This window comes from Drosophila ficusphila, unplaced genomic scaffold (assembly GCF_018152265.1).
Source record: "Drosophila ficusphila isolate 14025-0441.05 unplaced genomic scaffold, ASM1815226v1 contig_197, whole genome shotgun sequence".
NCBI lineage: Eukaryota > Metazoa > Arthropoda > Insecta > Diptera > Drosophilidae > Drosophila > Drosophila ficusphila.
The window spans coordinates 1,775,823-1,792,114 of record NW_025064091.1 but is presented as its reverse complement, the minus strand read 5'-3'; the positions used below and the strand labels follow the sequence as shown (position 1 = coordinate 1,792,114).

General features: G+C 39.1%; 1 protein-coding gene and 1 long non-coding RNA gene across 2 annotated transcripts; one reads left to right on the top strand and one right to left on the bottom strand.

Annotated features, from left to right (window-relative positions):
- Positions 1-210: 210 nt before the first annotated feature.
- LOC122320911 lies at positions 211-422 on the bottom strand. The gene is made up of 2 exons (XR_006245908.1): positions 336-422; positions 211-279 (listed from the first exon to the last, which is right to left on the bottom strand). It is a non-coding gene; the product is annotated as an uncharacterized LOC122320911 (long non-coding RNA).
- A 3,407-nt stretch (positions 423-3,829) lies between these two features.
- On the top strand, positions 3,830-4,881 carry LOC108100918. The gene is made up of 2 exons (XM_017205031.2): positions 3,830-4,628; positions 4,687-4,881. The coding sequence occupies exon 1, from the start codon at positions 3,869-3,871 to the stop codon at positions 4,613-4,615; it is 747 nt and encodes a 248-aa protein (XP_017060520.1). The 5' UTR covers positions 3,830-3,868; the 3' UTR covers positions 4,616-4,628; positions 4,687-4,881.
- The last annotated feature ends 11,411 nt before the right edge of the window (positions 4,882-16,292 follow it).

Here is a 16,292-nt window from a genome sequence, read left to right as displayed (position 1 = left end):
AGGAGCAAGTCTTAGGAAGGAGCCACTAGGGCTATACTCCCCCCGAGGTAATACCAAACGGTTGTTCCGGGGGGGCAGTGAGAAGCACAACTACACAGGAACAGTCCTGGTTTCACAAGGGCCACTTGAGTGTACTGCGGTACGCCAACGTCTATGTGAAAAAAAAACACACACACACACACACACATATAAGAGTGGAAAGTCGTTGCGTACCGGACGTGTTTTATATTCGAGTGCGCGAAAACAAGTTTCCTACGTTGTGATCCGCGTGTGCGACATCTGAAATTGAAGAAGAGGGGTTGTAGCGACCCATAGTTGTGGAAGGATAAACATACCAGTGTGCGGAGGTCTTCCCTGGACCCCAGAATCTCTCTGGCTCCAGTAGCGTCGGCTCGGCACTGGGACGAAGGGGTGATACCCCCCTGCAGGTGAGTGAAAGCCCTTTTCACTCAATTTTCCGAATTGGGTGATTAGGTCTGCCATCTTCGTGGTCAGTTGACTGATCAGCTGCGCTTCAGAGTTGCCAACTCTTAGCGAGCGTAAGCCGAGCTGTCAACCCGCGGGGAAAGCTCTAAAGAAAGCTCTCCTTCGACCTAAAGTGTAGCATACACATAGGCGTTAGGTAGAAACAGGAAAGGAATTATTAAGAATGGCGAGCCGTGGCCCTGGCCCGGTTAGCATAATTAAGGAGGCGCCGCAGGGCAAGGCCGAAAGCGCAGCAGCTAAAAACTCTGCTGCGCCGGAAGCTGACCCATTTAGGAAGAGCAGCAAGATGGGGAGATCACCGACAAAGGTGCCAAAATCTCCACCCATTTTCTCGCCTGCAGTAGAGCAGGAACAGGCGGATACGGCGCATGCTGGAGGTCCCACAGAAGCGGGGGTCTTCCACTTCAGCGCTATTTCCGAGCAGGGACTGGCTCCGCTTATCGCCAATGGCGACATAGACGGAGTCATTGGCGCGATCGGGGCGAAATTGTCCCAACTAAACAGTATGATGTTAGGCAAGACGAGGGTGATGGTGACGATTCCTATGAAGAAACTCGTGCAGCAGGTCATCGCCCTCCAAAAGTCAGCGTTAAGAATTCTGGAGACGGCTCCAAAGAATCCTAGTGAGCAAGAGGTCACGTGAGAGCCCTAGAGCCGGTAAGCTCTCAGCGCCAAAAAGGCAGAAGGTGCCGCAACCTTGCGGCACAAGCAATAATGTCACCTACGCAAGTGCAGGGAAGGAAATTTCCGGCCCTCTTCCGCCGAGCCATGCGGCCAAAGGCACGAAGGAGGGTGCGGAAAAATGGTCGACGGTTACCAAAAAACCGAAGAAGCAGCAGCCAAAAAAGCAGCAGCAGCAGAGAAAACTCCCTCCACGCACAGACGCACTAGTTGTCAAGTGTGGCGAGGGCATGCAGTACGCCGAAGTGTTAAAGTTGGTGAAAAATAACCCAACTTTACAGCAACACAAACATTGCGTTAAAGGCATACGGATGACTGGTAGAGGCGAGCTTCTCATCAAAATGATGAAAGCGGCCGACCCAGCCACATCCAAATTATAGAAGGCAATGCAGGAGACCCTGTCTGATAAGGCAGAGGTCAAGGAACTGAAGGAGCTAGTCCAGGTTGAGATTAGAGACATAGCAGAGTTCTCGTCGAAGGACGATATCATTCAGGCGGTTTTCGCCAACTATGAGGGCGATATTCCACCAGCGGCCATCCCTTCCCTAAGGAAGGCGTACTGGGGCACTCTTATAGCCAAGTTGAGCATCCGGCCCGATCTTGCGGTGAAGATCCTAGCGGACGTTAAAATCCGCATCGATTGGGCACACTGTAGAGTGCGAAAGACGGTAGAGCCAAAGCGATGCTACAAATGCCTCGCATTTGGTCACATGGCCTTGCACTGCCGTAGCAAGGTCGACATATCAAAAGCGTGTTTTAACTGCGGTGGGCTCGATCACGTGTCCAAAAACTGCAGCAAAGAGGCACGCTGCTTACTATGCGCAAAAACCCAGGCTCTCAAAGCAAATGGTAAATGAAAATTCTGCAATTGAATTTTAACCTTTGCAGAGCGGCTCAGGACTTGCTTACACAAACAGTGCGTGCCTTACAAATAGACCTGGCCATTTTGAGTGAGCCATACGCAAGTAAGCACGATGGCATTTGGTTTCAAAACACCCAAGGTGGTGCAGCAATTTGGAGCTGCAGCCCGAGACCACTGCAGATCCAATGCCGGCATTCAGGCAGAGGTTTTGTTAGGGGACGGTGGGTAGCCCTACCATCTATTCTTGCTACCTTGTACCCAGCGTCGACTCCCAGAAGCAGCATCTCTGGATGACGCTAGAGGACGACACCCTATCATTATTGCCAGCGACTTTAACGCCTGGGCAACGTAGTGGGGCAGTCGCCTCACAAACCTTAGAAACCACATACTGTTGGACGCGTTTGCCCGGTCACGCCTCACTCTGGCCAACACAGGGTCAGCCAACACTTATGAGAAGGCGGGAATGGGTTCTGTGATCGACATCACGTTTATGAGCCCAACCATTAACCAGGACGTCAGCATGGCAAGTCTCATATATATATATACCGGAAGCGACCATCGGGCCATCACCATGGAAATAAGAGACGGGCGATTCAAACACAAAAACAGAAATGCGTCCAGTGGGTTCCGAGTTTCTACCCTCGACCCGCAACCCCTGACCTTAATGGCGAAAGACCTCTCCTATGATGAGTGTAAGAACGCCAATGAAAATGCTGTATGCATAAAGAAGGCGACTTGGTCAGCATGCGAAGCTTCCATGCAATGAAGACGTGTTGGCGGAAATGGGTGCCCATCGGTGTTTCGGTGGACCGATGCCATTGCCGAGGCGCGCAGGAAGTGCCACCAGGCACGAAGGCAGTATATGCGCTCGCGAGGTAAGCCGAACTTCGCTTCCCTCCAACGCCTCTACAAATCCTTGCGGTCGGCTCTTAAAAAAGAGATCTCCGCGAGTAAAAAACGCTGCTTCGCAAAACTATGCGATGACGCAGATGCACATCACTGGGGTACAGCGTACAAGCTGGTAATGGGGAAGTTGGCGGCCTTCAGCCAGCCCACCCCACATGTCCTGAGCAGCTTAGCAACATAGTGGCGCACCTCTTCCCGCCGAGTGTAGCACTGCTACACCGCCGAAGCTATGCAGTTTCAGCAGGTGTTCCTCAAGTCTCGGTGCTAGGCCCTAACCTATGGAACTACATTTACGACGGAATACTCAACCTACAGCTCCCTGAAGAAGTTACGATCGTTGGTTTCGCAGAAGATATTGCTGTCGTCGCAGTAGCGAAGCTTTTAAATGAAGCCGAAGCAGTAACAAATGCGTCTATCGAGCAAGCTTCCCACTGGCTATGTGATAATGGCTTGAAGCTCGCCGAGCACAAGACGGAAGCCGTCTTGATAAGCAGCAAGAAGGGGGTAGAAACCACGCAAATAATAGTGGGAAGGACTACTATACGGTCCAAGCCCTTTATTAGGTACCTTGGCGTAATGCTGGATCACGTACAAATTCCACTTAGAACAAAGCTGCTAAAGTAGCTGTAATAATATAAGCAAATGCGGAATACCACCTATAGTTAGACAATAAGGAATACCATTAATGTAAATAGAAATAGAATTAATCGATAACTTTACAACACTGTATTTAAAGAGACATAAGAAAATAAAAAAAAAACTTAAAAAAACTTAATCTTAAAACATAAACTGAATCATAATTGTTACATGCTGTCAGAAGTGGAAATAAGCAAAATCAAGTAATAACGAATACTATGGAACGGACATTGAAAGAAATAGATTGTTCTATGTTGGCGTATAAGTGGCCAAAATGGAAAAGTACATTTCTTATGTATGTATATGCTGGCCACGGGCAAAGACAAAGAACCCGAGTCAAAAAGAATAGCCACATTTCTATGGTTGGCTGGATCAAAGGCAACAGAAATCTACAACACATTGTTTCCCAACGATGGATCTGCGAGTGGAATGGTCGGTTGCAGCATTACTAATTCGGAGCCTACTTCTAGCAGTGCGGTGGTTGTTAGCCGACCTTTGGAGGATGTTCTCAAAGCTTTTGATGAATACAGCATCCCAATGAAAAATATCACCATGGAATCGTATAAATTCAACAGTATTGCACAAGCAGAGGGTCAGCCGTTTGTGGAATTTGAGACAAAGTTACGAAAGCAGGCCCAGTTATGCGATTTTAAATGTGAGTGTGGAAAGTCGTTTGAAAATCGAATGTTAATTGATCGTCTGATCATTGGAGTTAATATCACATCATTGAAACTAAAGTTATTGGAGTCAAAGAAGAAAAATCTGGAGGATATCATTATTGAATGTAAAAGTTTTGAAGCAGAAACAAAACATAACGTGCTTCTACAAAGAAACGTGGATCAGTGTCAAAGCATACGTGAAGGTGAGGAAACAGAATCTGGAGCAGTATTTGGATCCAGTCATGTAAAGGAATGTCGAGCAAAGGAAATAAGCTGTTTTAAATGTGGAAAGTTGGGACATTTTACGAAATTTTGTAAGCAGCCGAAGGCGCAAAAGAATTGGAAAGCGGAAAGAGCTAAAAAGAGGTCATCAAACGTTATTTAGATTGAAGACTCAGGTAATAATGAAACTAAACAAAAAGAGAACGAAAATAAATCTAAAATATTGTATTATAGAATAAGTGACTGTAGTTCGGATAAGTTGAAATGGATGAAATCGTATGAAATTCAAGGAAAAATTATAAAGTTTAAAGTCGATACAGGAGCTGATGTAAACTGCATCCCAATTAGTTTATTTAAAACCCTTAAGCTAAAAGTTAAAAACAAAACAATTTTGATTTATGATTATAATCATGCGAAAGTAAATAATTTTGGTTCAGTTGAAGTACAATGTATGGATATAAACACAAATGGTAGTACAAATAACATTTTTGGTAGTAGATGATAAATGTGAACCAATTATTGGTCTTAAAGCAGCAGTAGAATTCAACCTGATTAAGCATTTAAATATTGATTCAATTGATAAACTTCCTCCAACAAAACAACAGTTTATAGAGAGATTCCGAAATTTATTCGAAGGTCTTGGTAGATTGCCATCTAAGCAATCCATTGTTTTGAAGGATAATGCAAAGCCTGTTTTACATTATTAAAAGCGGATTCCTCAAAGCTTGTTAAAGCCATTAGAGCAAGAGTTGTTCGTTATGGTTCAAGAGAAAATCATTTCGCCAGTAACATATCCAAGAAGCTAGGTTAATAATTTGCAAGTCGTAGAAAAACCAAATGGGAAATTAAGAATATGTTTGGACCCCAAGCCTTTTGAAAAATGCAATTAAAAGAGAACATTATTTGATTCCAACAATGGAAGATTTCACAATTCAAATGAGCAACAAGAAAATATTTACAGTTTTAGACCTATCTCATGGGTTTTGGCAAATGGAACTAGACTATCAAAGCTCTAATTTAACCACTTTTATGACCCCGTTTGGAAGATATAAATTTAACAGGGTACCATTTGGCATAAGTAGTGCGCCAGAAATGTTTCAACGAAATATGGTTCAAATATTTGGGGATTTGCCAACGTTTTAGTGTATTTTGATGATATATGTAGGTATACGAGGTCAGATAGAAGAGAGACACGATGAAACACTTATAAAGGTATTAGAGCGAGCAAAAGCTAATGGGGTACGTTTTAATCCAGATAAGGTTCAATATAGACAGCCTCAAGTAGAATTTATGGGAAATTTATTCAATTTATTATTTATTCAAACAGACGCATCCAAGGATGGTCTAGGATGTGTTCTCCTTCAAGAAGGGCATCCAGTTTGTTTTGCTTCACGCACATTGTCTAAGCGTGAACAAAAATGGGCTCAAATAGAAAAAGAACTGTTGGCAATTGTTTTTGCATGTGAAAGGTTTCATTATTATATTTATGGAAGGGAATTCAAAGTAGAAAGCGATCATAAGCCCCTAGAAATATTGGTGAAGCGAGATATTGATACTGTGACTATGCGCTTGCAAGGAATGCTTTTATATTTATTAAAATACCCCAAAATGACAGTACAGTATAAACCAGGTAAAGATATGCTCGTGGCTGATTGTTCATCTCGAGCTCAACTTCCTGAAGAGCAAGAAATACCTGAATTAGCTAATGTTATATTACATATAATCACTCGTTCAGCATGCCTGTCTGAAGAAGGTCTTTTGTGTTATCGGTCAGTTCTTGAAAAAGATAATAGCTGTAAAAAAATATGTGATTATGTTGTGAATGGATGGCCGTCTTATAAAAAAATAGACAAAACCGCTCAATTTTTTTATAAAATGAAATCAGAAATGCATTTTGAAGTCGGTATTTTATTCCGTAATTGCAAACTAGTAATGCCTGTTAAATTACAAAAACAGGTTGCTAAAGAGTTGCATGAATCACATCTTGAGATTGAAAAAACGTTATCTAGAGCAAGAAGTTATTATTTTTGGTCAAATATGAATAAACAAGTAAGGGACATTGTTATGTGTTTTTTTTCCAATTGTACCGTGTTTTGTTTATATGTATTTTTAGAACGAGCTTAACAAGTGTAGTTGTGTTTCGTGGGTCAGCACTTTTGCATGGCAAAGTGTTGCAAAAAGTTGTAAATGAGAAACTATTAACCAAAGTGTGCAGATTAATGACTCAAGGATGACCTAGGGATTTGGAGTCCCTGAAGCTGGCGGATTATACCAAGATTTTCACATCCCAAGAAATTAAGGAAATCCACGAGGAGTTAAGCGAGACCGCAGCGACTTGGTTGGAGTCGGTATTCGCCCAGGAGATAACACTTGACGAGGATCCAATAACTTTTCCGGATGACGACGATATTTTTAATTTAGTAGATATGAACCCGTATCTAAACTTTATTAACGATGATTGGAATGAAGAATTATCTAAGTTAAATTTATAAAAATTGAATATGAAATAAAACTACTATTATATTATATACAGTATTTGATATTTCTTTTTATTTATGGGTATAGGGTTTTTATATTCTGGCGGGGTAAAAATGCATTATGCTTTAGAAGGATATGCATATACAAATTGTGACGTAACCAGAATCTAATGCTTTCAGTACAAAAGTGACACTGGTAATAACACGACTTTGACTGTTGATAAGTGAAGTTGTGCATTTTTAAAATGTGAAATTTTAATACATTGTTTAAAAAAAAGATTTAGTATCGATGCACAGCTCGCAGTAAAACTTGCTCATTTGCCTTTGAATATATTTTTTGATCTTTTATATAAGAACCTCAAGGGTATAAAAGGCTATGTATTATTAAATTAAAAATTTTAGTATACAACTGAGGATTACATAAAAATATCTAAGTCGGAGCGACCCACACAGAAATGGTTTGTTACATGTTATATGATTATATAATAATAAAGTTGCGTTTTCAGGACTTTATATCAACTCTCAATGAAATGAAGCCTGTGATTGGCTACACTAAGCTTTAAAACCTATGTATTGGGCTTGAGTACAAGAATTTTGGCTGTAAACTGAAAAAACTCCTTACGGAAATAAAATTTAATAGACAAGGACAATGGACAAATATGTATAATTCTACCAAAAATTTATGTAACTACATTGTCAACAAAAAACCCCCCTAAGAAAATTGACAGAATGGAATTTCTCATATCATATATAAGGGACTAGATAAAAATAGATATAATCCCCCGCTCATGGAATTTGTGTCGATTGATCAATTTAGTAAATAACTACATCCTCAATATACAATTCCAAACCAGGCATTAACTTGTTATTGAGATTGGAATCGCCGGGGAAAAAAAAATGGTATATCAACCACCGAAAATCTTTACAGGACATCAGTATTTTACTTTTCTTTTGTGAGTGAGATCGCTTTGGTAATTCAAAATGACCATGGGCTAATGTGTTTATATTATCAGGTAATATTGATCTTTTATGTTCCTTATAATAAAGACTTATTTCATTAACAATTCAGTATAAAGTTTATGAGACCTGCTTCTTAGTGTTCTTTGCTGACCATAATAGGTTTTCTTATGTCTAATACATTTTGAATTCGATTTTTGGACTCCCTTCATTTTTTTTATACATTCATAGTCCCTTTGATAATTTTTTTTTGAATTAATATGGAGTAAGCCTTTGCCTTTAAGCCCGCAAAAGATTTCATCACTTTACCAGCATTTTCGTCCTTCGTTAGACCTAATTCTTTATTACTTTCCTGTACAATATTATAGATATTATTTTGGTCATAATTTGATGTATCGAACCGTTCAGGATTTTCTTCTATCAATTGATCAATTTATAAATGAATCGGTATCCATATTTATTATATTCAGAGAAGGACATATTACCTTGAAAAATTATAATAAAAATCGTACATCAACCATTTGGAAAGTTCCAAAACACAAGATCCAACATATATTGGCTTATCGTAAAGGATACGAGTCTTTGTACACTCGATTGCAGCTAAATTCGGACCAAAAAGTTCTAAACCCAGGAGTTCAGTTTTGGCAGCCTTTCTATGTTTGGTGTTATGGTCGATGTATGATTTTAGCCAAGATTGGTTGTAACTAAGTATACGGTGAATTTTCTTAAGGACCATTCCGTGTTGGATACATAACTGGAGTTTATTTATGTGTATAATATAATATAATTTTATTTTATTTGTTAAGTCCGCAATTAACTTGGAGGACTTCGAACCAGGAGGTAATTTGGTTTCAGGACAAAAGGGTATTAAGTTATGTGCCGTATGAATCACATCAGGATATTTTAAATCAACTTCAAGCATATATCCAACATCGGAATTTGCTGATTTATTTAAAACATCTAACTGAGCGATTTCATTTTCATTTAAAAATGTAAAATTTGATATTGGGAGAGGTTGACTCATAGCCCAACCATATAAATTATTGGCATCAATTGGTATGCCAAAAAATTATTCGGTTTACTACTATCATAAGAATCTACATATTTATTGTTTGCAGTAGAAATTCTTTGAGTGCATTGAGTCAACCCCCCTCGTATCGATATTTTCAGAAAATTGTACATATCCGGATTACTTATTAGTGATAGTTAGATTCTTGTAAATTTAAGCATAGCATCCCACGAAATTGAGGGTGCTGTGACATAATTAACCGGATTTAATTTATAAATTTGGTTACAAATCTTCCTAAAGTTTTCAAAAACGTCAGCTAAATTCATTACATCGCTTTCTAAATAAAGTTTTAGATAATCCCTTAGGTTTGAACATTTAAAGGTTGACCAAACCTTCTGCGCAAACTCATAGTCTTCCACAGAACATTCCTGGTCTGTGAGGGAATTAAAAAAGGATTCAATCGGTGGAAGCTCTGGATAATTAAATTTTTCAAAACTATCTAAAAAGTCATATGGAAAAATACCCTTTCTTCTCATTTGGTCAAATTTCTCACCCTGGAATTTAGTTTTTAATAGTTTAAAGTTTGAATTGTCCATATCTGTTGGAGTCGATAAATTTAATTTTGTAATGGTTGGTGGCATTTAATCTAATTGTTTGGGTAAGGGCAATGTAAAGTTCCTTATTACAAGGAATTGTTTTTAAATTGTCTCCTAGTTCCTTTATGAATAAATGTATATCATTTCTTGATAAATTATGGAATACGACAGGGAAGAAGGCCTCACTTAATTTATAATCTATGCTACATTTCTTATAAATAGGTCCCCTATAACTTCCAGTAAACTGGTTAAAACATTTTTCAGCTGTACCTCTAATTGGAAGTTCGCAGGCGCAGCAGTCGTCATTTCCGTGGCAGTACTCCTCATATGTGTCCAATTGCCTAGATGGTTCTACGTGGTTGTAAAGACTCAAAGTTGTACCTTTGAGTGCTTTACAAAATGGTTGGATGCAATCGGGACCTTAATTAAAAAATATAAAAGTTATAATCCATTCATTATTTAAGTTTAATATTAGTAATTACCTCCATATGTAACATTGTTTGTTCTTGTTAGGATTGAATTTGTGTACCACACAAAATGACACCGCACATGCGGTATGTTTCTGGGCTTTGGTGGTCGACGAAGTTGTTGGTGAATTTATAGTACGATGGTTATTTTCTAATACAGCTTCAATGTCTGCATATATTACCACCGGAGGTGACAATTTTTGAAAAAGTTCTTGAACTTTGTGGTGGTGTCTGGCTTTACCACATTCCACTGCATCATGCGTGGGGTTATTTGTGGTTATAAACTGTAAACAGTTTTCACAAAAATATGCTGCGGACCGTGATTTTGAATGTTGTGAGTAGCATAATGTTTACATGCACGTTATGTATGCATAATGCATGGATGGTCCATTGGTTAACGTTAATAAATTTACATGCATTGTCCTCGATCTTAAATTGGTTCTGACGACTGGTCCAATCATTTGTTTTCCTGTAGAATCAACTTCGTACACGTTGATGCCAAAGTCAGGACTTAACTGTTCAAATGTTTTGATTCCTTTTTTGGTAATTGGAAAATCTATCCAGTGAAATTCATGTTAACATCTCGGCATTATTACTTGAGATGTAATATTCATACATGTATATTTATGGGGGAACTGCAATTCTTCCCTAGCAGATCACCTTGTCTGGGTGTTGTGAAAATTTCCGTCGCATGTTTTTTATATGAGATACCACTTAACAAACACCACTTAAAACAATAATCGTCGTGGTTTTTAACATTTATTAAAGCGTTTTTAGCTTTGATTGTTGGAGGTTCCGGAATAAAGCCTCTTACAGGAATATGTTCCAATTTAACAATCACCAGATCAAAATATGTAAATGATTTGATCGCCCATCCTGAGTCTCTTTCTTGAAACTCACTGCTAGCATTGGATAGGTATCCTATGTCATCCTCATCATACACTGGTCTGTACGCTGTACCAAAATGCTTCATCAGTGTATTTTATATATAATCCATAAACTTGCAAGTTAAATTTAATGGATTTATATTCAGTCATCCAACGAGTAATAAATTTTAAAATATTTAGGCGATATTTATTACAGAATTTTTTTAAATCAATTACATCATTGGTATAAGGTCCCTGAATTCGATATGACTTTATTGGAAATTGAGATTCAGAAGATAAATTAATTATAGCAACATTTCCAGTATCCGTTGCAATCGCATTCTTATGTTTTTCTGATCTTATGTGCCTAATCCTTCCTGACTCAGTTTATGAGTCACCACACAAGTCACATATAACTGTAATATGTTGAGACTTACTTTTAATGGTTTTATGCCCTTGCATCCTATTATGATCAATCCTTTGACGTTTGGATGCTGTAACCGACGTGGAGGGCAGGTTGTCATTATCCTCATATAATTTTTGAGATTGTTGCTTCAGGGTATTCAGATTATGTATGTCAATCCTTTGACGCTTGGTGGTTGCAGCCGACGTGGAGGGGAGGTTATCATTTTCCTCAAAAACCTCAATTATTGGTGATTGCAGTTTTAGAACTTTTCGTTGCGTATCCATCAACTCTTTACACGCATTTTTGGGTCCGACACATTTCTCGTAATGAGCACTAAACTTGCTCATATCTAAGTTTGAACAACATAGATCACACGTAATTTTGTTAGATTTTTTTAATTTTGAGCATTCATCGTAATGAAGCTCAAAGCCCGAAAGAGCAATTTTTCGTAGCAATCATCACACACAACGGAAGCCATTGTTATTGATTTTTTTTTTTAATTTGGTTAATAACACTAAATAAAATGATACACGTTAATATGGTGAACAAACGACGGTGTAGTCTCGGCCCACATTATACGGGCACTAACTTAACATCTAGCTCCTACATTAATATGAGGCCTTGCCTTATCCTAATTTGGATGGGGTGCGTCCAGGGGCGTAGCGTGCCTTGTCGGGGCCCCGTATAAAAAATTTTTTGGAGGCCCTTATATGAAGGTAAAGATTTTTCACAAAAGAAAATAAGAAAGGAAGCTGGCTTCGGCAAACCGAAGCTTTTATACCCTTGCACTCATCAAATATGTCGAAAAAAATACATAAAGGCTAAACAACATCGAAGCTAAGACGATTTTTCTATTCATTTTCTATATTTTCGACTATTGCTCAAAAACGGCTATATGATATTCTCGTCCGATTTTGATTAAATTTAATTCGGTATTCAAGAGTCGTTAGAACACTCTTTATTCCAAAAACCATGCTTGTCTGATGAAAAACCACGATGTTATAATTTTACTTCCGTTATTCCTATATAGATTTTTCGATCTTTCCTATGGCAGCTATGTATAATGATTTTTATGAAACTTTTTTCTCAATATAAGAGTATTTAAAAACTTGATATTCAAAAAATCATGCTCGTGGGATAAAAAACAACGATGTTATTAATTTATTTCCATTAATTCCATATATATTTTTCGATCTCTCCTAAGGCAGCTATATGATTGAGTTATCCGATTTTGATCAAATTTAATCCAAAATTCAATAACAGTTAGAAAACGCCATCTTGAAGAAATCAAGTCGATCTGATCAAAAACAACGGTCTGAGAATTTTTTATTTCATTCTCGCGTATGGGAGCTATCCGATATAGTCGGGCGATCCGGCCCGTTCCGACTTATATACTGCATGCAATAACTACACACCTTTTGGGAAAGTTTCAGCAAGATAGCTTTAAAACTGAAAGACTAGTTTTCGCGGAAACGGACAGACGGACAGACGTACAGACGTATTCTGATTCTACTCGTGATGCTGATCAAGAATATATATACTTTATGGGGTCTGAGGTGTCTCCTTCACTGCGTTGCAAACATCTGACTGAAATTATAATACCCTTTTGCTCTGCAAGGTTATAAAAATCAACTTTTAAATATTCACTCTTACACACTTTGGGGGACCCCGTGGCCCGGGGGGCCCGTATAATTGATACAGCTGATACGGCGGTAGCTACGCCCCTGGGTGGGTTGAATGTATATGAAGTGTATAATAATTTATGAGTATGTGCGTGGGTGGGTTGAAACAAGTCAGGATAGTTATATACTGATAGGTATTGGCTGTGGAATCTTGTAGCGATTTAGTACTATTAATTTAATGGTTGTACGGCCAGTACTAGCAGATCATGTTAAATTAATATAGCCGCAGCTTGAAGCGAAAGGTAGCTACATCTTAAGCATTCGGCCTATTATTTGTAGGGAATGTGTAGAAGTAGAGTTTAGTTAAGACACACATTTCCTAAGCAATTCTTTGGAGTAACTTAAGCCTTTTGTCTTAAAAAATTCCTTAGTCTGAGTTAGTGAACATGACCTTAGAAAACCCATCGCTTTGCGAGCTAATCAGTGCGAACGGCCACCCGCTTCGTATGTTTTGAAAATACCCATAATCTGCTTCCTAGTCGTCCGTTACAAATGTTTTAACAAGAGTCTTTGACCTTCACTTTCTCCCACTCTCTCTAGCCAGAACAGGCTATACAAAGGTTTGTGTGTCTACGGCCAAGTGTTTTTGAGGTACCAAATCTAAGATATGAAACAAGTACACAATATACCCCATGGAGAACCCTACAGTAAGGGTAAAACATTTTTACCCACAAATTATAGGCCGAATGGATAAGATGTACATAGCTACTAAAAGCGTTGGCTAGCTGCGCTTGCTCGAAACCGAGCTCGATATGCACAAAACTCGTCGCAAATAAGGACCCGAAATGCTTGGCACATTGCCTTGACTCGAGCTCGTAACACTGCTTTCCGGTCTCAGAGAAGGCGTAGTGCACGGATTCGGGCTATCGAACGCCGCAGCTCACGCATATACGAGGGAGGAACGACGACGGCAGCAGACCCTAAATACTGCCAGCCATTCAGCCCGCAAGACTATTGAGGATAACCGTGTTCCCGAACGGGAACGGGACGCTGCAGCGCGTGCACGGACTCGAGCTGTCTCCGAAAACCGCGACGAAAGCAGTTGCGAAACACTGCCGATCATGCTACCTGGAGGATAGCCGAGGACCCATGCGTACACGGGATGCTGCAGCGCATGCGCGGACCCGAGCGAACTCCGAGGAACGGCGACGAGAGCAGTTGCGAAACACTGCCCATCAGACAGAGGAAACCCGAAGACAGGAGCGAGAGCGGGATGCGGAAGCTCACAGGATTGCCAGGAACCACCCCATTACTCGGGAACATCAGCTACACAACAGGACATTGCAACAACGGGAAACGCGTCTGCAGAGGAGGCTTCAGGAGCAAAGGATTCGGGAATTGGTTGAGGAACGACTCTCGACGTATAGGACCAGTTCTCAAAATCGACAGACCGAATCTTCACGACTTTCCCAATGAAATATATATGTTAGAGCTGAACTTTCCGCAGACGAAAGAGAGAATCAACGACGAAGGAGCCAAGGAACAATATCTTCAAAACATAAAGTACGGACCAACCGAATGCTGCAAACATTATCGGAGGTGAAGGCATTATAGCAGGACTACGCCGTCTGATTTCAGACGAACTTTTGTTTAAAATGAATTTCTCCGGGAAGATGGGACAGGTCGGTCTCACAAAGTATTCAAACTTCACCAACGTTATATACGGTAATTATACATATTTTTCTAAATTTCCATTACTGTTTATATATTTACTATATATACGCTACTATATATACTATATATACGCTACGGCAGTTCCAGGATGACCTGCGTGCGTCGTTCGCGAATGCCAAAAATAAAGTGTAAAAAAATACAAATGAAAAGAAGAGGAAAACAAAATTTCAGGGCTAACTTTTTATTAGTCCACATTCACAATCTTATCCGTGGTGAAATTGACAGTGCTAACTGGTTAAGTAGACTTAATTTCTTGGTTCGAAGTAGATTTACTAGAAATAATCTTCCTTTAGTTTTAAATTACTGTAGATCTAATTAAAACGTACATGAGCCTTTCAGAGTACTTTGTTCGGACTGTAATATACAGTTTTCTATAGTATCTACTTCTGACTCTCTGCAGCTCCTCAAGCGATTAATACTAACATTTCTGGCACGAAATTAGATCGTTAAATTTAAAATTAAAATTAAATATAAAATTTTCTTTAGTTTAAAAATTTTTTCCTTTTTTTCTTTTAAATATCGTGTCCAATTTTCATGAATCGTGCCGTACGATATACAGCTGTCGCCCCTCGGTCGGTTGGGCAAAATTAAAAAAAAACAAACAAAAAAAATATGCTACCTGTCGGGTCATCCAGCCGCAGCAGATAATTAGTTTCTTTTAATGCGAGCTCTTATCTTATCAGCATCGCTCTCTCTCTCTCTATCTTTTCTACCGCTCTCTCATTGCTCGTTAGCTTCCACTTTAGGTCAGAAATCGGCTGATCCGCTTCTCACTTGTTAATTCTTATTCTTCTTTTCGATCCCGCGGACGATTGTAATGGGTTCCAAAATCTGGACCAAATAAAACCCCTTCCGATTTGGCCCGGAAAATCTTGGGATAGATTATGCCAGCAAAACTGTTTAAATTTAGAAGAAGTAATAAATTTATATATTGTCACATTTTTATTTATTTTTGTTTGCTTAAGATTAGATTAAATTGAATGTTCTTATTGTCCTAATGCGTGTATTAATCTTTTAAGTTAATTTTATTTGTTTGTGTTTTTAATATGACCAGTTAAATAAGTACATTTCGATGTCACTAGAATCAAATCTTTTTATAATATACACATGTTCAGTTTTACTAAATCTCCGAAAAAAATAATAATAAAAAATTGTACTTTACTTTCATATACACTTTCATACAAATCATTCGTATCAGAATGTTGTAAAAGGATTCTTGTGGCCAGGGATTGCAAGGTGCTGCCTCTCGTAATGAAAAAGGTGACCAAAAAGCGAAAGAGGTGGAAGTTTTCACCACGGTGCTCATAGACTACTAGAGAATTAAGACCATTGTCGCCATAATTTGGCGATTCGGTCTGGGCAGACGAATACCACTTGTCCAAGGCGGTGGGAAGGCTTCCCTCAATTAACCTCAAGCTTTAGAACAAAACCATAAAAAAAATTGGGAAGAACACCTAGATAGATGTTTACCCTGCTCGTGAACTTTTCAGAGTGATTTAATGCACGCCGTGGACGTGCTTATATAGCGTCCAACGGCCTTAGTGTGGCCAACTGTTTGTGTTGCTTAATTGCCCAAAACTGACCCGTGAAATAGTATTTTTATAAGTATTTGCCAACAAGTTGCATCAGGTGGTAATTTCTTTGAGTGAGCCTGAAATATTGCAAAGTTTTCGTGTGAAATAACATTTCTGATTTCATTTACCTAT

Excerpts from the sequence above, each read along its gene's own strand:
- LOC108100918 (XM_017205031.2), top strand. The coding sequence starts at position 3,869 with ATGTATATGCTGGCCACGGGCAAAGACAAAGAACCCGAGTCAAAAAGA.